Source organism: Mytilus edulis, chromosome 8 (genome assembly GCF_963676685.1).
Source record: "Mytilus edulis chromosome 8, xbMytEdul2.2, whole genome shotgun sequence".
NCBI classification, from domain to species: Eukaryota; Metazoa; Mollusca; class Bivalvia; order Mytilida; family Mytilidae; genus Mytilus; species Mytilus edulis.
In genome coordinates, this window is record NC_092351.1 from 21,583,590 (window position 1) to 21,610,645 (window position 27,056).

General features: G+C 31.9%; 1 protein-coding gene across 1 annotated transcript; it reads left to right on the top strand.

The window, feature by feature from the left end:
* Positions 1-467: 467 nt before the first annotated feature.
* On the top strand, positions 468-22,507 carry LOC139483996 (uncharacterized). The gene is made up of 7 exons (XM_071267716.1): positions 468-477; positions 797-2,395; positions 2,852-3,574; positions 15,801-15,972; positions 16,858-16,958; positions 18,353-18,407; positions 22,303-22,507. The coding sequence occupies exons 1-7, from the start codon at positions 468-470 to the stop codon at positions 22,505-22,507; spliced, it is 2,865 nt and encodes a 954-aa protein (XP_071123817.1).
* The last annotated feature ends 4,549 nt before the right edge of the window (positions 22,508-27,056 follow it).

Sequence of the window (27,056 nt, forward strand, 5' to 3'; positions counted from 1 at the left end):
TTTTTACAAGACTTTTATAAATTGAAAGTATATGAATAAAGGAACGAAAAAAGCAGAAACAAATAAGGTCCCTGTGATGGTTTTAAGATAAAAGCCATTGAAAATTTGGCCGGAAGAGTTTATCTCTAGAGTTTTCATATATTTAACACTAACAGTCTTGAAAAAACAGGAGATACTGATTAAATTCTTTACAAAATAGTATTGTATTCACACACAATTGTACATAATATTTATATTTGATTTATATATATATATATACATATCATGTAAAACTGTATACTCAAGTTGCAAGTATATGAAGTGTTTAATACTATTACTATATTGGTAGGTATTCGTCTTTAAACCAACTCTATGTTTGGACCTTATAGCTCATACAATTCGTCTTTCAAATATAGTGGCTAGATCACGGTTCACACTGATTTATAAAAATAGTAAAAGTTAAGAAAAATCCCATTTTATCATCCAATATGACTCCAGGTATACTTCTGATAACCGTTTGTTTTTCCGTCACCTTTATTTTTTATTTTTCTTGTTTTATATTTACCTTCTCCATTTTTTCTGATGATGATGTGTGCAAGTTACCATGTGAAAAATGCCGTTGGCTGTCGTTATACTTAATTTCTGTACCCCCTAAACAATATGGGAGTCAGCATTGAGGATTACAGGGCAGCCATTGGCTTATTTCATTGTACATGTAGCAAGAGGAAAAGTAGTACTTATATTAATTATAACTATTATACTTATTTAGAAATACTAAAAATTAACTTACATTGCTCCTTCTATGTTTTTTCACTAGCTTGTATACAGTCTATAAATCCCAAGATTGACATTATCTTTCTGTTGTTTGTGCTTCATTTTATTCTTCTTGTCGGAAATATTGAACCAAACCCTGGTCCAGATGAAAATAACATATCGAGTACACCCTCTAGTGTCAGATTTAGTGAAATCGATAAATCCATATCAATATGTAATTTAAATATTCGTAGTATTAGAAACAAATTAGAATTCTTAAATAATTTCACTGACGAATTTGATGTCCTGGCTGTAACAGAAACACATTTAGATCCTAGTGTATCTGAAGATCAATTAAAACTAGATTCCTTCAATAACATTATAAGGAAAGATCGAAACAACTTTGGTGGTGGATTAATGATATATGTGAAAGATGATATCGGTATCGTCCGAAAAAGCGAACTAGAAAATCCATTTGATGAAACACTTTGGGTTGAAATACGAGCCAAAGGTCAAAACTTCATTCTTTGTCACTCATATCGTCCACCGAATGCGGACACTGACTTCTGGGCACGATTAAATCATGCAATAGAAACTGCCTTTCAATTTAACGAAAATATAGTGATTACTGGTGATCTAAATTCTGATCTCTTTAATGTCAATAATAATAAACTTATTGACACTATGGACTTGTTCAATCTAAGAAATGTAATTGATAAAGCAACAAGAGTTACTGATAAAAGTAGTACACTCTTAGATCCCATAATAATAAGTGACTGTATGTCATATTATCTATCAGATGTTTTAGATATTCCCTCAAATATTAGTGATCACAATGCAGCAGTAATATTTCTTGAGTGTCCCTCATCAATGTCACGTACTTTTAAAAGAGAAGTGTGGATATATGATAAAATGGATAAAGATAAATTTTTGAAAAAAATGAATGAAACAGATTGGTATGCACTTCTTCCCGATGACAAGGATGTTAATGAATTATGTGAAATATTTACTGTAACTTTTCTTAACATTGCAAGGGAGTGCATACCTACTAAACAAGTAACTATACGAAAAAACGACAAACCATGGTTCAATAGCGAGCTTAGGAGAGAAATACGGACTAGAGATCGATTACGAAAAAAGGCTTTTAAATCTAAAAAACAATCTGATATTTTGAAGTACAAGCGACAGAGAAATAGGGTCAATAATATGAAAAAAGTTGCTAAAGAAAAATTTGAAAGTAATTTAGACCACATCATTCTAAATAATGTATCGAATACAAAAACTTATTGGAAAATTATGAAAATGTTAATCAAATCTAACAATGGATCAAATAACATCCCCCCACTCCAAAATATTATAAATACCGAAAAAATAGACGAAATAGCATATAAAGATGAAGAAAAATGTGAGCTTTTGAACAAGTATTTTAATTTAATCTCCAAATTAAATGAAGAAAATATCAACTTACCACAATTTGAAACTAAATCTAACAATAAAATTTGTGACATACATGTCACTATTCAAGAAATTATAGATATGATTAATATTCTTGATCCAAATAAAGCCTCGGGACCAGATGTGATTAGCCACAGGATGCTCAAGATTTGTCCAGATAAAGTTGCAATACCTCTTCAAATTATATTCAATAAGTCCCTTAGTCAATGTATATATCCAACCAGCTGGAAAATTGCAAATGTAATAGCTATTTTCAAAAAGGGGGACTCTTCTTTGCCATCTAATTACAGACCAATATCTTTAATTAGCTGCGTGGGGAAAGTTATGGAACGAGTTGTGTTTAAACATGTATATAATCATCTATTTAATAACAAACTAATTTATGAATACCAATCAGGTTTTTTGCCTAAACATTCAACAGTGCATCAATTAATAGAAATCTATGATTGTATTTTAAATGCACTAGAAACAAAAGAAATTTGCTGTTTTGTTTTTTGTGATTTTTCGAAGGCCTTTGACAAAGTTTGGCATATTGGCTTACTACATAAAATGAAAGCATATGGCATTGAGGGAAATCTTTTAAATTGGTTCACTAGCTACCTATATCAAAGAAAACAAAAGGTTATCATTAATGAATCATCCTCTACTTTTTGCAATGTTTCAGCTGGTGTACCCCAAGGATCCGTTCTTGGTCCTTTATTGTTTATCATATATATTAACGATATTGCTGAACAGTTAACTTCTTTATGCAGACTATTTGCAGATGACACTTCATTCAGTTACTCGGGTCATGACGAGAAACTTATACAGTCAGTTGTTAGTCGTGACCTGAGACAGCTGGATGAATGGTCAAGAAAGTGGCTTATGTCTTTCAATCCTGAAAAAACAGAAATTATGATGTTTTCAAATAATGAGATACAAAACCTTAATTTTACTATGAACAACAAAGAAATACCAATTGTGCGATCTCATAAGCATCTAGGGGTTACATTTAGAAGTGACGCAAAATGGAACAACCATGTTGAAAATATATTAAATAGTGTTAAAAAACATCTGAATATACTGCGAAAACTCAAATATCAACTTAGCCGACAAAATTTGGAAAAATTATATCTAGTATTTATTAGACCAATTTTTGAATATGCAACTGAAGTATGGGACAATTGTGGAAAAGGTTATTCAATTAAACTAGAACAGCTACAACTTGAAGCTGCACGAATTGTAACAGGTTTGCCTGTTTACACACACTCTGAGACTGTCTTAAAAGAGGTTGGTTGGGAAACTTTAGAGGAACGAAGAAAAAGAAGAAAACTACAATTATTTTATAAAATTCAGAATAATAATGCCCCTGAATATTTATGTAACCTTGTGCCCCCTAAAATTCAAAGTACAACACAATATCCCTTGCGAAATGGACAAGATATCATGTTACCATTTTGCAGGCTGACTCTAACTTCCCAATCCTTTATCCCATCAACAATTAAACTTTGGAATAATTTGAACATAGCAGTTCGAAATGTAGACTCGTTATCAAAATTCAAAGTAGAACTAAAAAACTACGACATTCGAAATGAGAATCAATCTAACTTAAAACATTATTTATATGGTCCAAGAAAATTGAACATAATATTAACCCAATTTAGATGTTCGGCATCGTTCTTGAATTGTGACTTGTTTAGAGCTAACATTATATCTGATCCAACATGTAAATGTGGTTTAGATATTGAGGACATGCACCATTTTTTCTTTGATTGTCCTTTCTATCTAAATGAAAGGGCTATTCTGTTTAAAAGTCTCAGCTGGCTTCCCGAAGGCTGCGATTTGGACTTAACACTACTGGTTTTTGGAAGAGACACTCTTTCCTATGATCAAAATGTGCAAATTGTTAAACAAGTATTCAATTTTATAAAGAGATCAAAACGATTCCTCGTAGTATAGTATCAACATAGGTAAAACACACATCATCATCATTATCATCATCAACCTAATCTCTGTCGTTCTTTCCTCATTCCCTCTACTTTTTTCAGTATAGATAAGTTATATTTATGTTGTTTATATTATATGATGTATGCTCACGTTCAATTTGTATTGTTATATATATTGTATTGTGGAGAAGACTTTATAAGTATGTTTTACTTGTGTCTGATCCTTTTTCGCTTTGAGCAAATAAAATATGTTTAAACTAACAGTCTTGTAATTTTTTCCTTAACAGAATATGAAAATATGACAAGTGTCTCTTAAAAGATTTTCATATCTTGCTTTTTAAACTCTACGTATTATAAGAAGGGAAAGATGTAGGAATTTACAGGAAACGTTTTGTATTGTCACTTCATGGATAAAACCAGAAGGATTAAGTATATCTAGAATAAATACAAATACAAAAGCAACAAATATCCTTCACAGAACTGTATAATAAAATGTTCATGTTTATTGTCTTATAAGTTATTAGAAATTCTTTTTGACTTATTTCCCATTGTTCTTTTTCATTAATATTCAAAAAGTAAAATTCGATTACTTAAAAAGTTATAAAAGACCAAAACTATTTACACATACAACTTTAACTGTTACATTACATTTACGAATTTATACAAAATACAGACGGACATTTCTCACGTATAATTGTTCTATAATTACAACCTCGAATATAACAGCAAACACATTTTGTGTCATAAATTATATATTCGGTTTTTGATATTTGATAAGACCTTCACTAATGAATACCTTTCTATACTCAATATTTTAAATTGTACATATAATTGTATCATTACTTGACGATATTTGGGTAAACAGTATTTATCTTTCGGCGATAATCATTAGTATTACAAAAAGTAAATAAACCACGTATAGTAATGTGACGTAAAACGTTCTCGAATCAACTGTAAGATCTTCCTTGCAGAAAAATTTCCTCCTTTTCAAAAAAGTATCGTTAATAAACATTGATAGCCGTCTATTTTCACTAGGAAAACTTAACCTATGCTCTTTAATTCAATTTAATTAAAATTAAATCTTCTCACTCGCGCTAATTTTTATGCTTGGTCGATGCGTACTATATACGTGTACATGTTCAATATTTGAATGGGCCAAAAGATACAGCAAATTCCGGTATCTTACATCGGCCTTGTTAACATAGTAAAAAAAATATATTATGGCTAGTTGTGTAAATACACATTTGTTCAATAATCCTAATACAAACTTCTGTTTTAATCTGAATGATTAATTAATTCTAATTGCTTTATTAACAAAATAACTTGGTAACACGCGTTTTGCTTTATACGGAATATACATTTGTATCTATAACAAAGGATAATATGTTAGTAAATTTTTGTTTTAAGAAAGAACACAAATCGTTTTTTTTGTCAATTTTCTTACTGCGGATTGCTGTCTAGAGGCGTCGGTCGACCACAGACATATTCCTTTCTTTATCCTAAATTTTGCTGTCTTAAGTCGAGAATACAGTAGCCTTAAATTCAGTGGTTATCGTTTGTTTCTGTACATCATATTTCGTATGCTGTTTTGGACACAAATAAGGCCGTTAGTTTATCTTTTTTTAATGGTTTCAAATGGTTTCTTATGATGGGAACATTTTAAACTTGCTATTTAGTATGGTTTTATAGTTGACTTGTTAACATCTGTGGTTTATTTTGTATATATTATAAGCTAAAACAAATTCAGGCCGCAAACCAAACCAGTGGAAAATACGTCATCTATAAGATCATTATAAATAGCAAATTGAAAATGTCTCCGACATAACAAAATACAAAATAATTCCAAAAAGATAAACAAAGGGCCTTAGTTATGCTAAAAAAAAAAAAAAAAAACGAAAAACAAATACAATGTTCAGAAACAAACGATAAAGATAACCACTGACTAAATTGTCCTGCATTAATAACTAAGACAGAAGAATCCAGAATTAGGCAGATGGGAATATGTCTGTGGTCGCTTGCTATTTTCTACATAAAAATCTGCAGTGAGGAAATACAATTAAATTGACCCGCAAAATGTTTAGTCATCTTCTGTTCTTGGTTTTCTAATAAATAAACCAAGCTGTTTGCATCTTTCTTGGATTAAACATTTATCAGTCACACACGTAAAACATAATTTCTAAATTTTTGTGTATCCATCCCGAGATTCTAAACAAGTAATACTATGTGGTTCAAAGTTCAAAACCTGGGAGTTATAACTTTTCTGAAACTTTCGATATTCATTTGTCAAATTATCAAACAAAAATTGGCTTTATTGCCTCTTTTCTTGTATAATTAATTTACAAATGTTCCCACGACAACAAGGCGGAAAAACATTGCAATATGTTTTGGACCAATGTTCGATATCAATACAACACACAATACATATGATACATGAATTTATTGTTATATACACCCTCCATACATGCTATGTTTGTACTAATTTCTTTAATTCTATGGAAATTTATCACTTTCCGAACCCAATGAATAAAAAAATTTAATCAACGTGTGGTTGCCGGTGATCTCAAAAGACCATTGAATGATTTTAAGGGTCATAACCTTTTTGGCTAACTGGATGAATCAAAATATGCTAACAGGTGTTAATGAAATTGACAACTTCGTAAAATGTGAAAGGCACTCGAAGAGGATTTTTGTTTAACAAATAAAGAAAATTTATTTATTTTAATCATAAGACAAAACAAATTTTTACATAGTTACTCGTTTATAGTATAGATATATCGAGAATTGTATCACAGTGCTGTTTACAAAACAAGAAGAAGCACGTCATATTAGAATAAAGAAATAATTGACGGAAGCCATGGATTATCCATTATCTCGATAGTTAACTTATAAATTATAAAGTCGTCGAGAGGCTCGGACTTTAAAATTGATAACTTAACTATCTCGATAGGATAAATCCGATAATTCACTGGTATCAGTGTAAGAATCTATATGTATCCAAAAGTTATAATAAAGCAGGGATTATTTAGTACAATGATGAGCTTTACAGCCCTCGAACTGAAGACGATTTATTAGCAATCAATAGTTTATGGTGGAAGGATGGTCAAGAACAGGTGGAAGGCCCCAGTTTGGTAGGTGGCCATCTTGGTTTACGTTTTTACGATTTTTTAATGATATTGATACTCTACAACGCAACTTACATGGTCGAGTAATCATCTCGGCAGCTGTTAACCACGACAATTTGCTTCTGGTAGAGGAATCATTGGCTCTCTAGTGAATGACACTATCTGCACCTAAGTTACGGTACAGCTTGCCCTTGAACGTCTGAAGAACATATGACACTCGCCTATCCACAATGGGATTTAGAATGTTGCTGACGTGCGTTTACTGTACAGAAGTCTCAAAAGCTAGTTTGTCGTTGAACCACCGCAGCAGCTTAACATGAACTGAATTTTAAATGTGCGTATTGTTATGCGTTTACTTTTCTACATTGGCTAGAGGTATAGGGGGAGGGTTGAGATCTCATAAACATGTTTAACCCCGCCGCATTTTTGCGCCTGTCCCAAGTCAGGAGCATCTGGCCTTTATTAGTCTTGTATTATTTTAATTTTAGTTTCTTGTGTACAATTTGGCTAGTATGAAAACCTACATACACCACTGCGAAATCGAATCCTAACACGATGAGTGCCACATCTGGAGCATGATCTGCACCTGAGATCACCCTAGTTTATGGTGGGGTTCGTGTAGCTAAGGGTTTTATTTTCTATGGTATGAATTGAGTAATTATCTTTGTCTGTTTGTCATTTTCTTTCTATGCCCAACTTACGACAGCAAAGCGATATTATGTTTTCTGGTCTGTGCGTCCGTTCTTCCGTTAGTCCGTCTGTCCCGTTTCAGGTTAAAGCTTTTGGTCGAGGCAGTTGTTGATGAAGTTGAAGGTTTAATTCATTTGAAACGTAGTACACATGCTCCCTATGATATGAACTTTCTAATTTAAATTAGAGTTTTGAGCCCTATTTCATGGTCTACTGAACATAGCATAGAAAATGATAGTGCGAGTTGGGCATCAGTGTACTATGGACACATTTTTGTTAAGCCATGGCGTTCTCAGTTTTATTTTCGATCTTTGAGTTTGAATGCCCCTTTTGTATCTTACATCCTCTTTTAAAATGAGTTAGGAAGTTTTTATATTGTAGGCATCTTCTTACATTTTAAAATTTAAGAACAATATAAAACCACAATACTCCTTTTCTTTTACATATGCAATTTATTCATTAGAAAAGATATACTTCAAATAAAACATATTTATCAAAAGTTATTTGGATTGTTATTCATTTTCAATATTATCCAACAGGTAACATTTATATAAGAAAGCGAAATTCGATTATACAAATGGTAATAAAAGACCAAAATTAATTTTGAAGTGCAACTTTATAAGTTAAATAACAATTACAAATTTCAACAAAAGACAGACAGTGTTTTCTCACGCATAATTGTTCTATAATCATGGCCTCGAAACATTACAGCAAACAAAGTTTGTGTCATTGATTTCATATTTCGTTTTCCTGTTCGAAAGAATTTCAGTGATGAATACCTTTGCATTATGTTTATTTTAAATAGTATGTCTCAATGTATTATTACTTATAGGTATTGACGTAAACATTATGATTTTTTTTTGTAGATAATCACAATTATTACAAAAAAACTAAATAAAACATTTATAGTATTGTAACGTTAGAGTTATCGAATCGACTTTATCAGCAGTAATATGTCCACTATTTTAAAAAGTAACATTATTAAACATTTCTTATCTTCTGTCTCTAGAAGAAAGAACCTGACGTTTGATCTTTAGATAAGTCAAAATTATAAAGTTATCTCTCCTCTTGCGGTTTATTTTTTCTCCCTCAAATAATTATCATATCTGCAGGTCAGCCATTTGCTTCATGATAAGATATTCCAGTCGTTTTTTCATTAGGAACTTTAATAAAAATCATTTCTCTTATCTTTTTGTTAATATAAAAAAAACTATAAACGTAATATATACAACATTTAATTCCATATGATCATTATTAATATATTATGATTGATAACTACGATATTCACAATTCTGAAGAAACCATGGTTTAACAGTATTGATTCTAAATCTTTTGAAACCGTTCAGCATATGTTAAAAAAACAGCCGTCATGTTTTTTTCTTGTATTTTCATAACAATTAGTGCACTGCAGTATAACTTGTCGAACGCACTTTTCAATTTGACAATTTAAATGAGGAGCCTTACACTCCATTCAATTTTATGTCTTCACATTCGTATGAACAGAAAAATAAATTCAAATGAAGGTGCACCAATATAATTTTTATGAAATAACATCTCAAGACATTTCAAAACTCTTCTTTTCTGATTTTTTGTCGGTTCAGCTTTAAATAAGTCATAACAATCGTATATCTTTGTCATTGTGCATTTGACAGTGTTATTACTTAATCGGGTATGCGAATTTGAACAATATTTACTGATACACAAACAGAGTTACAAGTGTTTAACGATTCATACATTTTCAATGTTTAAAAAAGAAGATGTGATATGATTGCCAAAGAAACAACTATCCACAAAAGACCAAAATGACACAGACATTAACAACTATAGGTCACCGTACGGCCTTCAACAATGAACAAAGCCCATACCACATAGTCAGCTATAATAGGCCCCGATAAGACAATGTAAAACAATTCAAACGAGAAAACTAACGGCCTTATTTATATAAAAAAATGAACGAAAACAAATATGTAACACATATACAGACGACAACCACTGAATTACAGGCTCATGACTTGGGACAGGCACATACATAAATAATGTGGCGGGGTTAAACATGTTAGCGGGATCCAAACCCTCCTATTTGTTCGTTATTGATTTGGAAAATGAAAATAGATGAGCAATTTAAAGTTTGAACCTATTTTTATTTCCTTATTTACGAAAAGTTTCGCATGAAAAGCTAACTTTTGTTCGGTGTTTTTTCCCGTGCAGTTTTCATTTGTATTTAACAACCAATTTATCACATGATCTTTTTTGCAATAATTAAACGCTGTCAAAACCTATCCTCTCATTTAACAGACAACTTGTTAACAACTTTTTCATCCTTTTTATAATCGTAACATGTTATCTGATTAATGGGTAATTCGTTCTTGTCCAAAATGAGCATAACTCTGTGTTACTGTATAGGAAATTCAATCAATAAGATGCATCCCCCATTCCAAATAGATTCTAGTCTTAAATGGACAATTGTCTCATTGAAATCAATACAATATTGTTTTCTTTTTGTTTGTTCTAGAACACTTCATTTGGAAGCGAAATATGAAACAGAATAGAAAATTTTGAATAGAAGTATTGTACGTAGAGAGTTTTTACCCAAAACAATAATTTTCAGAACGGGAAGGATTGTGACTGATATTCATATGATGTAGACATAATTTTTCAATCGTTTTAATTGAAGTCTGGAGCTGGCATGTCAATTAACTTCTAGTAGGCTGTTGTTATTTATGTATTATTGTCATTTTGTTTATTTTCTATGGTTTCATCTTCTGACATCAGACTCGGACTTCTCTTGAACTGAATTTTAAATGTGCGTATTGTTATGCGTTTACCTTTCTACATTGGCTAGAGGTATACGGGGAGGGTTGATATATCATAAATATGTTTAACCTAATAATACATAAATACCATCAGACTACTAGCAGTTAACTGACATGCCAGCTCCAGACTTCAATTAAACCGATTGAAAGATTATGTCTTCATCATATCAGGCACAATTCTTCCCGTTAGAGGTTTAGAATCATACCATCATAACATATATGAGAAGAACATAACCCGTGTCGTGCCAACACAGTTTGTTTCATATGTTCAAAGAATCTTTTTCATTTCTTTATACGTGTTTCGAACCTGTTAAAAACATCCGGAATAAACTTAGCAAGATGTATTAATAATCGTATGCTTGTTCGTCGAAAATAATTTTGAAAATAATTAGAGTATGTCCATTTAATTGATTTTTTTATATCTCTATGATTTCCTTCTCTGGATTGACATCACTATGGTTTCAAGGGAACCTAGATCATCAATTGTATTTGATGTTGAATTGAACAAAACCCTGTAATACATACCATGTCATAACTGTTTACCCAGTCAGCAGACTAACAGTGGGCCAACGTTGGCAAATGGTCGGCCCGTTGGTCGACCGTTGGTGTTGGCTTCACAACATTGGCCCAACGTTGGCAAATTGTCGGTCCGTTGGTCGCAAGTTTATGTTGGCTGCACAACATTGGCCCAACGTTGGCAAATTGTCGGTCCGTTGGTCGCAAGTTTATGTTGGCTACACAACATTGGCCCAACGTTGGCAAATTGTCGGTACATTGGTCGCACGTTGGTGTCGGCTGCACAACATTGGCCAAACGTTGGTCTGTTGTTGTAAATTCATATTATTATCTCATGTTGGTTATAAATAATTGGGCAAATGTTGGCATTATGTTAGTAGCAACATAGAGCCGATATGAAATTTTGTTAATAGAATTGATTATATAATATTTTACGCTTTATTTCTCTTGGGAGGCGGATAATTTCGATTGCAGCAGGCTTTATGAAAAGTTAATGTTATACCGACAGTGTTTATCAACTGAAATTACATTTACAACTCTATGTTGGGCCAATGCTGGCCCAACGTTGCGTGATCATATATTATACTCTATATATAAGTCAGATAAAATTTATACTGGAATATCATTACTGTAATAAAAAAAATGTATACCGTAAACATAGATTGCCTGGTTAAAAATTAAAATTTATTGCAATCATTATTTATAATAACTTTATTCATTAAACTTTGTGAAACATAATAATAGCAATTATATGCAGAGTGATATTTGATACAGCCAGTCTGTTAATCAAGCCCATTCTGATAAGGTTGACCATATGTTCGACAAATTTCAAAGATAGTTGCTATGGTAATTAAGTTTATAGGAAATCTGAATGTAATGGGATGGTCACTTTTGTGATTATTTCCTGTTGTGTATTTGTAAGAAAGCAGTGATACGAAGAAAACAAAAAGAGAAAATCATATCATCTGAGATTCAAAGAGAAAGATAGTAACATGTAAGTTGTAACTTTAAAAAATCTGATATATATATACGATTCAGAATGACAAATACAATATGATTTTTTAATCTGAGGGATGTTATTAAATATCAAAACATATATTAATTTCTATCATTTTATAATGCTGATCTTAAAGTTCCTACGTTTTGGGCGAAATATTTTCTAGATTCTAAATCATTTCAATCCTATTAATTATCATGAAATAGTTGCCACTGAACATTAGTATCTTCAAACAAATGGTAAATTATATAAATCTATAACCACAACATGTATGATCATTACTGAAGTTAATGGAATAAAATTGTCTTAAGATGTACCTTATTCCGTAATGTTTCAAAAATGTGGTATAATGATTTCTACTTCATTAAAATATAAATGAATTTGTTAGTTTTATTGTATTTCTAAATCGCATGCAAACAGATACGATATATTTGTGAAACCTGATCATAAACACACTTGAATGTGTAACAGTGTTTTTATATATCAAATATATAACTGTTCATTAGTACACATCTAAATTATTCTTTATATATCATGTATATTACGAATATATAAAGTATGATACCGAATTCTGAAATAAAAGTAATAAGGGTTTGTTATACCCACAAATCCGTCTAATACTAATGAATTTCTGACAATTAGACAAATAACCAATATATAAAAAATTGGTTATTTAAGATTTGATTTTGTATTAAATAGTGTTTAAACTATTTAGAATATACATTAATTTATATTACATATCTAGAAGGGAGATTACGCACGCATGCATTAGACAAATACGCAATTCAAGTTTACTTATAACTTTATTACAGAGTCGGTTAGAAAAAAAACATATGATAGCTGTAAATAGTCTTCGGATAAGGAGATAGATGATGCAGCTAAAGATTGGCGGCGCTTAAGCCTTGACTGAGAAGGTGGCAAGAAATACAGAAGGGAAAAAAAGAATAACATATATAAGTAATAATGACACTGTTGAAGTTCAAATTGAGGAGGACACTACTCGTGGTGACGACCAATGATATCAAATTTAAAATAAATAAAGTTTCATCTTCTGAATTATTTAATTTTCATTCTGGATCTGGAACCAATACAACTAAAATTACATCTCCGAAAAAAACTATTTGTATGATCGCCTAACCATAAGCCATACGTCATTTGTTCTGTTAAAGAAATAAATGAAATTTATATGAAAAAAGAAGATGTGGTATGATTGCTAATGAGACAAGTCTTTACAAGACACCAAATGACACAGAGTTTATCTGGTCGATCCATCAAACATTGTCAAAGAAATATCTTAGCGTCACACAATAAAGTTCATGAAAAAAACAAGGACAGTAACAACAATGGGTAATACAAAAATACAGAATTGCTACCTTAAACTTTGGCAGTTTGGAATACAAAAAAAGATCAAATGCGCTCCGGAGTATTTATCATATACAGCTCTTAATGCAGCATCCATTGTAATTTGGTTGAAACAATATACCAGCGTATTGGCAACATAAAAATGAGAAATACCTACCTTGGACCAACATAGTGCCAACATAAGAAAATATATCGCTACGTTGGTCCAACGTTGTGCCAACATGGATTTCGTTTTTCATACAATGGGCCAACGTTGGCTCTATGTATTGCATATAACCGTACAACGTTGGGCCAACATGAAGCCATCATGTTGGGCCAACGTAGGCCCACTTTGCACTTATACGTTGGGCCAACGTTAAAATACAACGATGGGCCAATGCAATGATATACGTTGTGCCAATGTTGGGCCAACATACTCATGTTGTCTGGGTAGTCATATGTTTGAGGGTAAACTGGTGTGATAAAATCATGACAGTTGAGCAAATCATACAAAAATCTTCCTTTCGATCGAATTTGTTTTTTGTACACACAAACACTTTCCTTCAAAAATTAAAATTATATGTAAAATTGAAATAGAATTAAAATACATTAAAGTTATATTAATTTGATAAAAATATCTGTCAATTTAGGAAAAAAAGTATCTTACCATTAACGAATAATACACAAAGAGGAATGAGAAATATAAATTCCTTCGTCATTCTCTGGCTGTTGAAAATGACTGCATGTATGTTAACTGTAGTTGCATGTAAATACAATTCAAGATTACCCTATTGGTCCAAACAAGTTGCACCTTCAAGTCAATCACTTAAGGGCATAGCCCCGTCTTTTACATATACCTATATATACATATATGATATGTGTCAATCATTTTACCATTAACTAGTATATGTTAGAAGTCAGTTAGTGTTAATCTAAAGTTCTCCACTTTGGTATTTTATATAAAGATCTGCTAATACTAACGTATAAGCTTCTCAGTGTATTATATACTAAAGTATTGGATGGATTTGAAAGATAATATTAAAAACAAAAATAGTTAAAAGTTTATGAATGGTGAATGTTCATAATTTATCTTATAGTTATTTGTTGGTCTTGAATTTTTGCGGCGTTAATGATTAACTTTCTCTTTTTATATTGATTGCCAAGTGTCAAAGATTGCGATCGTACTTATCCCTATGCTAATAGGAAGAATTGTTATATAAAAGAGCAACGAATAACGTAATTATAGTTTGGGTTACATGTAGTTGGCTAAATTGGATCTTAAAGATACTGGAGGGACAGTCAAACTCATAAATCGAAAATAAACTGACAACGCCATGGCTAAAACTGAAAAGGATAAACATACAAACAATAGTACATGACATAATATAGAAAACTAAAGAATAAACAACACGAACCCCACCAAAAACTAGGGGAGAACTCAGGTGCTCCGGAAGGATAAGCAGATCCTGGTCCACATGTGGCACCCGTTGTGTTGCTTATGATATAACTAATTCGGTAGGTCACATTTATGAAAGGGAAGGAGATTGTAGTTACGACGTCAGGAACATATCCGATATCATTTGTGAAACGGTTATTCCATAACGGTCAACAAACTGGTGATGGCGTCCGTAAAGATTACGAAGAGATGATTTCAACCATTTGGAACTCTTGATGTTATAGCTTCCCTGTGAGCAACAACCCTCTATCAAGAAAATTATGATAGGAAATGAAAGCACGGGAATATCGTATCACTCGGGAGATATAAAAACCATATGCAGGTGCTGCTGCGATGTCGCTACTTAGAAATGGAAAGTTCACAATTGAAAAGCTGAAATCATCTCTTTTGTCGTAAAGTTTTGTTTTTTTTATTCATTGATAAGGGCCGTTCGGTCTCCTAAGATTGCTGAAATTCATGTTGTCTACACTCTGGTAGGTATATATATTTAGTTGTCTTATAAACATTCTTAATAAATCTCTCAATTTTCATATTAACAGAAACGTTTGTGTCATTACCGTGACTAAATGTATGTACCAGTAGAATAACAACAAACCAAATGTCAAGTAGCAGATTGCGAACGTGCTCGTAAACAACATTATTTGCATTTTATCATCTTCTTTTGAAGACTCTACCGTATCTATGATGAATGACCATTTACTTATAACAATAACACAATGTACTAGTAATCTTAAAATTTCTGTTATTATTTAGGAATAGTCACTTGTTCGGGTCAAGACTGGTTATTATTTGGGGAAAGGTGTTATAAAATAGGAGACATTTTAAGCCAATCAGCCGCAACAAAAGCATGTAGTAATTTAGATGGATACATTATAATGCCAAAGACACCAGAAGAGATGGAGTTTGCAAAAAGTCTTCAAAATATGTAAGTTAGCATTATTCGAGATTTTCTTTTAAATTGAAGATATATTGTAACAGCAGCATTCTGTGTCTGTATTGCTTTAATCACGAATTCCAATATTTTAGCCGGCATGACTTTAACGTTAATTCTAAGAAGATCTTCTTTTAACAAATCACAACTGCCTGAATGGTCCTGCCAAATTTCCCTTTAAATATTTTTTTCTGCTCTTATAGGAAAATGATATTGTACGGAATTTTCAAGAAAGTTTTTACCACCTTAGCTACTGAGTACAGTATTTTTGTGATTTTACTTCTTATATTGGAATCATTTACCATTATTAGTTCTAGTAACGAAACTCACCTTTCACATGATGTAGCATCAGTAATTGAATAATATTATCCCGTTTTTTGGTTACATATTTCTTTTTTTGTTTGCCATTAAGTTTGTTCAGGTATAGATTACCTTAGCCGTATTTGGCACAACTTTTTGGAATTTTGGATCCTCAATGCTCTTCAACTTGGTACTTGTTTGGCATTATACATATTTTGACATGAGCGTCACTGATGAGTTTTATGTAGACGAAACTTGCGTCTGGCGTACTAAATTATAATCCTGGTACCTTTGATAACTAATTATTTTTCGTTACAATCGATGCATAATTTATCTGCATTGAATTCATGACAAGATCAATTGAGTTATTATACTTTTATGGTTTGATTTTGAATTTAAGTGATATGTTATGGCTCTATGTTCTGTTATGTAAGATACCTATCACTGCAATTTTGTTGCTGCTATTTTCCAGCTTTCTAGTAATAGTATATTGAATTCAAATGTATCCAACAATACAATGCAATATACTCAATAAAGTCTTATTGCAATCATATTTCAGTTAGTTATTATTTATTTAAGCGGTGGTACAATAGAGGAGGTATGGATTGGATTAAAGGAAACGAATTCGGATGGTATTTGGAAATGGGCAGACGGTTCTCTTGCATCAGACCAAAACATAGGTAGGTAACATTACATTCCTTCGAATTGTTAACAATACTATACATATATTTCCCAAGCCTGAGTGAAATATGAAGATTTGTTCACCCAAGAAAATGTGACTTTTCGAGGGTTAACAAATGTTCATATCTCACGAAGCCTAGGGAAATAAATATTTTATTCCACTGCTTATACTTTTTTTAACTTCTAAATATAAATGTAACATACTTCTTTTCTTAACCGTTTTGTTAAATAATTAAAATACACAATGATATCACTACCGATTTAAAGTTAATTATTCATTTATTCTGTTCTATATGTTTTTAGATTTGAAATAAAGAGTTCAAAAGCAAGTTTATGTTTATGTTTATGTTTAATGCATTGTCATATTCGTATCTAATACAGGCAATTGTCAACTAAAACGTTCCAAATGACCAAACGAAAAAAATGCCTTTATGTAATAGCTTTAACTAACGATACCACGTGCACTGAATTTGATTGAAAGTTATTGGAAAATCTTTATATTTCTATCATTATTATCATTGTCGTCATAAGAACGTGGTAACGATTTTCTAAATTTCGGGTTTTTAAAGGGTTTCAAATATACCATTTTGTACGGGGATTCTATACCATGTGCATTATAATTGTGCTGTAAAGTGTTTTTCCTTGGTGGTAGAAAAAGTACATCGAAAAAATATTTGATATATCATGTAATGAAAGTGGAGAGTATCGAAGACGTTTCAGTATACGTATTTCAGTATTTTTGTGATTATACTTTTTTTTTAAATGTATTCCATCATCACCTAAGATAGCCACCATGGCTAAAACTAGAACATGGGGGTAAAAGGCAGTGTTTGGCTTATAGCTCTGACCTAACGCATTTAGTATGGCCGTTGTGGAGTTTATTCCCTAATTATTAATACCAAAATATCGTTTATTGATATGAAAACATTTTTTTTTTAATATCACATAATCTCAATTTTTAATATTAAAAATATTAAGTCTGATTAATATCAAAAATCTTTTATTAATATAAAAAAAAATCGTCATCGGTGTTACCTTACCATTTAATATTTAGCAAAACAATTAGTATCTGCCAAATGCTTTAATGTTGATTATTGGACAAGTCGGTCCGCAGAAAATTAAGACCGACTACGTTAAGTCAACTTGGACCATCTTAAATGGACCCAGATATAGTAATAGTTTGACGATTTTTTTTACTCAGCCCTGTCATTCAATTCCCTCTGTGGTAATATTACTAAAGTTTCGGAACAAAGTACAATGGTTAATGTATTCATATTCACCAAAAACATCGGATATAAAATCATAATAAGTTTTTTTTTATGCAAACTTAAGTAAAAAGTAGAACGTCATATGAAAAAGACATGTTGTGCATAATACATATGTTTTTGTTTAGTGCAAGATAATACTCCTGGCGAGGACTATGTAAGACTTCAATTTGCTAGCTTAGTGTATGATACATTATGTTCCAACACCTTTGTGACTATATGCCAACGAGATGCAGATCTGGGTAAGCACTATATCAGATGATGATAGGTAATTGTAGATATTTTTTTAAAACAAGAAGCTATTTAGAGCTTGAATTGCTCACCAGATAAAACACATGCCATTATTTACTTATTTGCTTATTTGTAACTTATTGAGTACAATTGTTATTCTCATCTCTTCGCATTCTGATCCCTAATATGACCTACCGAATTATACTATTTACAGAATTTGTTATAACATAAGCAACACGACGGGTGCCACATGTGGAGCAAGACATGCTTACTTTCCGGAGCACCTGAGATCACCCCCAGTTTTTGTTAGGGTTCGTGTTGCTTAGTCTTTAGTTTTCTATGTTGTAAAATTGAGAATGGAAATGGGGAATGTGTCAAAGAGACAACAACCCGACCATAGAAAAAACAACAGCAGAAGGTCACCGATAGGTCTTCAATGTAGCGAGAAATTCCCGCAACCGGAGGCGTCCCCCAGCTGCCCCCCAAAACAAATATATACCATTTCAGTGACAATGAACGCCATACTACTGTGTCTACTGTACTATTATTTGTCTGTTTGTCTTTTTTTTTATTTTTAGCCATGGCGTTGTCAGTTTATTTTCAATTTATCAGTTTGACTGTCCCTCTGGTATCTATCGTCACTCTTTTTCAGGAAAAACACACTTCATTTGAAGGAAGCAAACAAATCATATAAGTGCAGTTTGGCCATGCTCAGAATAACTGTAGATCATAATTTGCTAACTTGGTTTGCTTTTTTATAGTTTTACTAGATCATATGGGTTGATTTTAATAAAAAAAATAAGGGAAACATGAATATCATCATCATTTAGGAGATTTCATTTCAATAAACAGTCAGGATTCTACTTCGTCAAAATTATCTCCTCATTACGCCAGTTCATTTTCACAACCGTAGAAATGGAAGCCATTGTAGGGATGACGCGCTACCAATTTTGCTCTTGGAAACCGATAAATTTATTCACATTGCACCATTACGATCCCTATATGTTAGTTTATTCCTGTCAATCATCCCGGAATCGTTGAGGTAAGAGACCTTAAATGACCCAAGATTCCATGTGCATTTGAAACTCTGTAATTAGATGCAGAACAGCTTAATGTCCGGAATATCTCTTTCATACTATGCACGTGCTTATCGAAATACTAATTAAATAGTGATACATCAAGTTTTGACTGACTGCAAAAGTAAAGACATCTGTAGAGAACATAATATGTGTGTGAGTTAAAATTTAAAACAAAAAAATATTTAGATCATTGATAAAGACCGTGAAAGTAATAAAAATGTCTCATTGGCGATTTGTGGTCAACATCACCCAGTGGAAAATCAAGTACTTCTAAACATAAAATTGAGAATACAGACTACCAAATTTTATTCAATAGATTTACATAAGTTTATGATTATATAATTATTTTTTGACCCTTGGGAATCATCTCAGCTATGTATAAATTTTGACCGGTCCCTGCCTAAAAAGTTTATTAGCATTCATGAGAAGCAAACTTCAAAGGCAGTGACACACCCTTCAGTTCGAAGGAACACAGCATGGTTCCGAGGGAGCACAGCATGGCTCCCTACTGCTTTAGACAGCGCAGCATGGCTGCCGAACGAGTTGAACTGACGGTGGTGAGGAGACAACTTAATTCTTGGGGGAATAAATGAAATTTGGTTTATAAATTCAGACAATAAAATTTCATTAATGTCCAGTAGCTGAAATAATTCCCTGCTCATTGATATATTGAAAGCGTGTGAGGTGGGGAAGGCGGCGGTTAAAGAAAAAATTTGCTTCACAATATGAAATAGCGTCCTTCTATCCAAACCGAATAACAAAGATGAGTTCTGCCACGTGTATCTCTTCTAAATAAGGAACAACCAATAAGAGTAGTACATGCAGACACGAGCTTCTTTACACGAATAAACCACGCCTAAATAATATGTAAGCTAACATTTATTCCTGTCAATCATCCCGGAATCGTTGAGGTGAAAGACCTTATTATAGGGAATACACTAGTGGTATTACGCGTTATTGCTTGTATAATTATTACAGTTTTATCTTAGCCAGTTCATGAAAACAATATTTGTTTAATTAATTTTGTTAGTATTCAGTGAAGGCTATTTCAAAATTAACGTGTTTACATGTGTACACGGTTGTTTATTTAAAACACCTATCCCTTCTACAAATGAGGAATCATTTTAAATATATAATATACATAAAAATCTTTTCGGGATATTAATATAAAATACATTAAAAAATCAAAAGTGAGGCAAGCTTTTTGTATTTTTAAATATCAAAGCGTTAATCTTAATTTTTCAAAACCAATTACACAATGAAACGTGAATTTGACCTTTTCGGTGAAAATATTTTTCTTATTTAAATCAAATTTGCGAATAATTGGATTCCAGTCTTTTTTCGTCTTACACATAAACCAAAAATGTCTTTTAAAATTTCTTTGGGATAACTTTTGTGTTTGCTATGGCAATTCCGTTCATCATCAGGTTAACGAAATTCCAATTGGGACTTACTGTTCATCACTTATTGTAGATCTGTTTATGTACATGTATTGTTATGAGTTACAATTTATGTATATATCACCAAAGACGCATCGAAACAACTTTAGGAACGAACATTTGATAACACATTTAGATAATTGAAAGATATATTTGCTCTCAAAAATGACCATGTTAGTATGTACGATTAAGAGATTTATTCTTCTGAATTGACTTTGCATAAATTTTAGCAATTCACCCTGACCTTTCGTGTACCTTGATCTTTATATCTTTAACGGAAGATTAAACCGATTTTAACGATATCCTAATGTGAATTATCCATTCTAGATGGTGACGTGCCCTTTTGTGTTAATATATATTCCAACTTTTTAGAATTGCTCGTGTATGTAACTGAAAAAAACATTACACTAGTGTTTTCGATGTCACAATATAGTCAAAACATTTACTAACACATTTATTCTGAAACCAAATGTTGGCATCATACACTTTATTTTTCTGCGATACATGTTATGTTGATAAGATACTAAATTCCTAACGGGAGGGATTGTACTTGATTTTATTATAACATGTATTATGAAGACATGATCTTTCAATCAGTTTAATTTAGGTATGGAGCAGGCATGTTAGTTACTGCTTGTAGTCCTTTGGAATTTGGCTTAGTTTTTTGTTGTTACTTTTTCTGATATCGGATTCGGGACTTCTTTTAAACTGAGTTTTACTGTACGTTTTGCTTGATTGGAGTTCAATGTGACGTTCATTTTCACTGAAAAAAGAATTTGTTTTTGTGAAGGAGCAAGCCGAAGCTAGCCTCTGGCTGCGGAATTTTCTTGCTGAGTTTACTTCAATATATTTTATTGTTCGATTGTAAATGGCAAACTAATTAGAAACACTTTTTTCAACTTAGCTACGTCCTTTCTTTTGTAACCGGAGGCAATCATGTTTGTTGGTTTCAATCTGTGTTTCGATATATGAACTAGGTTTTTATGTTAGATACGCAAATGTCGACTGATTCTTTGAACGACAATGCCTAAGTAATGCCCATATATTTGAAATAAATTCAATATACCAATATAGTAGTACAGATTCGAAATCAAACCAAGAGATACCAAGACCACATAACAACAACTACTTCCGGGTTCTAGGACCTGAGTCTCTGTTTCTTAAATCAGTGAGACGATAAAGTTTTCATATTTTAATTTACACTAAAACATATATATTTGTGCAAGTATATCTACACAACACAACATACAATATTCACAACAAATTATTCCCTTAACTAAATTCCCCTAAGTTGTATTTGCAAAATTATAATCTTAACCCTTATTAAAGAACTGCTGATGGTACCACCAGAAGGACCCTCCTTAACCCTAGATACATGTCGCCAGGACTCCACATTCCACCCATTGAGGAAGAAGTATTTACAACAGAGGAAGCAGTTGTTGTAGAAGTAGGTGACAACATACCCAGAGATATGGACACGGACATGGTAGAACAGGATGGGAAACTGGTGTTAGTTGTAAAGAATCAAAACTAAATGAACAGTTAGTTGACATTTGATTGTGACATTTGTTTAAATTTGATATATATATTTTATAGTTGTATACAGTTTAATATATTTTCTTGTTCATAGCTAGAAAAGAAAAACTATACCAATAAAAACCCAAAATATTTAACCACATAATTTTTTTTAGTATAGTATGTTGATATAGAAAATTCTTCTTTTATCCACTATTTCATATTTTGTCACCTTTTTCTGTTAGCCCAATATGTTACAACAACTATTGAATTTATGTAAGGAGGCCTGAATATCAGTTATTGCTACCACTTGTTAGTGTTTGAAGGTAACATTAAAGAGTACTGTGGAGTAATTTGTATAAATTGAGCAACAACTTGTCGGATTTCTTATGTATATGTGAACCACGAATATAATGTAAAAATTGATTATAGGCTTGTTTGCATGTATTTGCAAAACCACGAAACCAAATATATAACTATAAAACATGATATAACCCATGAAAATTGATAAACCCAAGAAATGAACTCAAAGTAGGTTAAATACACACATTTTGTATACAAAATAAACCAAACTTTTGGTAAATGTCTTTGCTTATTATCATTTTTTTTTTTGGACCAACCGCAAGCACATAAATAAATCAAGTCATTTTGCAATGTAAGATATGACAATGTACTTTTAAACAAGAGAACACCTAAATGATCATGTCAATGGTTTCGATTTAATTAACCCAAATTTATTCACTACCTGCATAAAATCCATCCTATGCCAACACATATCTATTGAATATTCTTTATATTTTTATTAGGTTTAATTTGAAATTGTTGGCATCCAAATTTACCAAAAGGAAGCTAGAAAGGCATTTTCTTCCGAAGATGAAAATGTCACATTTCAATTAAGGTTGATGAAAATGAATGCACTTTCTTGTGGTACAAGACACTGCACATTTTTTTCCGGAAACATTAAAATGAAAAGAAAAGGTCGAGGAACCCGCACGAGCGGTATTGTAACTCACAATTCCAGTGTTGACTGGCTATTCGTTACAGTAGTATTTACTTAGACCACTTTGTGACCAAGGCTCCTTGCAATATACATTGTTTGGTTGAGGGATCAATCAAAACATAAATGTACCGAACATATGTTTTAAGGGGTCAGCTGAAGGACGCCTACGGGTGCGGGAGTTTATCGCTACATTAAAGACCCATTGGTGGCCTTCGGCTGTTGTCTGCTCTATGGTCGGGTTGTTGTCGCTTTGACATATTCCCCATTTCTTTTCTTAATTTTATATTTACATTTGTTCTATGATTTACATATTTATTCAATGACATATGACTGCTTAGTCAAGTGTTTTTGTCATTTTAAACAGCATGGAATAAAATGAACTTTACATTTCAAATATAATTTCATTTAAAATGTTCTTATTGTAATTATGACATTATTTTAAATGTAGTTATGATTTTCCAGTATTATTCATAATTTGATACTTTTTTTTATATAGAAAAGACATCTTTTATTGACATTACGTCATCTCAGGAAATCACTACGTCATACCAAAAAACGTCGAAAGGCCCTACAACTAACGAAACAGATCTATTTGGAACAACCAGTGCACATGTATCGACCGACACTGACACATCTGTTGACACACCGACTTTATATATAAGGCAATCAGGTAAAGTAGATTTAAAACAAGGAGTTTTCAAATCTAAGATGAGCATAAAATTAGGATGTGGTTCATATGCACAAGTCCAGAGATTTCGCTAGGTTCCTTATGGGGTACGTGTTGTTTGGTCGTTTTTATTAAAATTAACTGTTCAAAAATGTTGGATCTTGTCCAAATACCAAGGGTTATCTCACCATGAATAGATCACTTTGCTGCATTTGTCAAACATAAATTTCGTAAAAAGGGTCTCGATGCTCTTCCACTTCGTATTTTGTTTTTAGTCTTTTTACATTGTTTGATTAAAAGCGTAATTTGTAGTATTTTAAGACGAAATGCGCATCTAGCGAATATGCAATGTTCATTATGGTATTTATGATGAGTGTATTGCTCTGTTGAGTTTTTTGTACTGTTGTTTATTTTTTTGGGCCGTTTTTCGTTTTTTACAATGACATTGTTTGTTTGTTTTCGATTTATGTGATTTTGTATCCCTTTGGTATATTTTGCATCTTGTTCAGAGCGATCACATATTTGGTTTACTATGCTTTTTTAAAAACATTAAGTTTGTAACGAACAGGTATATTGTTTTCCTTCCTTTCGAATTACATCATACAAAATGTGTAGCATTTTCTGTCAAATGTTTTAGATATTTCATTTCTGGAGCAGTTTGTCACTAAATGACTAAACTATTTAACCATATGAATATTTGAGTATTGGACTTTTTTATATTAAAAATGCCTGTGCCATCTACTATTTTACTTTTTTTCTATCATTACCGAAAACTGTTGATTTACTTTTATTCGTGGAGCACCAATTTGTTGGATTTCCTAGGAATATGTAAACCACGAATATAATGTTCAACGATGTAAATATTGCCTAAAGGCTTCTATACAAGTATTTGCAAAACCACAACATTAACTATCAATAAAAATACAAAATTTCCTTAATCTGTGTAAAATAATATTATTGAATTCACAGTAGTTTGATATCAACATAACTTTGGTTCAATGTTGTTGTTTATATTTTCTAAACCAACATAATTCTAACAACAATAGATACAAAGTTAAGTCTATTTGAAATGTTAAATATGACAAAATTATTTGCAATAAGAGATCACTGCAATGCTAATTCAATCATTGATTTCATTAACTCCATATTACTCACTTATATATATCACTGGTTGTATAACATGCATTCATTGCCAACAGTTTTTTTTTTTCGGGGGGGGGGGGGGGGAGTTTTTTTTTCTTTAATGGGAAAACTTGAAAATATTTGCATATAAATAATAAGTTATAGCTTTTAATATTTTAAATTGTATTCTGCTATTTCATACAAAAACAAAATGTACAGTACTCTTTGACTATTTGCAGCAGTATCAACCACAGTGTCCACTACAAAAGAGCCAGTATCAACAATAGAGAGTAAGATTACCGTCATGCCAGGAAATTTATTAACAGCGTTAAAAGTATCCTCCAATGTATCTCCAGTCTCAAGCAAAACTACGGAACACCTTCAAATGTCTACACAAACGACTAAATATACAGATGCTGCTACAGCCCAACAAACACACACGCAAACTAACAGATTGAGACAAATTACTATATCTTCGCCAATTGGAAAATCTAAATGTGCGCAGTCCAGTAACAACTCTTGTCGTTGTCAGAGGAGAACAGTGACTAATACTACAGAAAACCCCAAAATGCAAACTTTGAAAGTTACAGATTATATTTGGCTAAATAAATGTACCATGAAACCATTATTAGATTCTGGCGTGGTTAATGTAGAAAATTGTCCGTATGTGTGTAAGTGCTCACCAAAAGGTAGCACAACATCTCAAGAAGAGATGTTTGCATGTGTAAGGCGACCATGATACACATGTCTTATCTCTAGAGTGTTTTACAAAGCAATATTTTAGTAGCAGCTGAAATCACCAGAGATTACCCCATGTTTTTGGTGGGGTTCTTTTGCCAAGTCTTCATTTTTCTATGTGTGTGTTGTGTATTATTAATATTGTTTGTCTGTTTGTCATTTATTTTTACAGTCATGTTTGTTTTTGATTATCTTAAGTCAGCCGCTATTTTCTGAATACCAAATTTGATGTTATTGTTGTTGTTTTTTGTGCTTTTTTTTCTAAAATGACGAATACTTCTGTCCAATAATACAGAGTAATAAATTGAAGTACGCATTTGTATATAATCTTTCACAGTACACTTAATGGTGGTTTAATTTGGTTATATTTAAAAAAAATATATATATAAACGTATACCTGATAAGGTATGAAAACAGTAAACTATATATGCCGAACAGTTTGGTTTTTTTTTCTATCAGAAAATACTGGTAACTTTGAATCAGGTTGTAAATGCATTCCTTAAGGTGGCACGGTAGTATTTCCTGGCCCATAAGGGATAATGATAGCCTTTTTGGAATTTTCACCACTTTCTAACACTGCAAAAAATTCTACATTCACAGTTAACTGAAGTACTTTCATTTTACTATTCAGAAATTAATTTGAATATGTATCATGACCGTTTACTTTTTTTGCTATTTTTAAAAACCTAAGGCCACTAGTACTTTTAGGTATTTTATGGTGCAGTGAATACAAAATTCGCAAAAATTCTCAAAAATTCATTTTCATCTGCATGTAAAATTATTTCATATTTTTCTACACCCGATTCATCCCTCAGTTTGGGAAAGTATGTTCAGTTGATACTGTATTTTTTGTCCAATCACACTGTTTAGATACATTTACCTAAGTAGGGTACACAAAAGAGCAACCTAAATTCTGGAATACAAATACTACCGTGCCACCTTAACCAAGACATAACAAACTTGAAACCAGTCATGACACCTATGATTCATAGACTTCTTACTTTGGAACATATTACAACAAAGAATACTAGTCTGCACTCA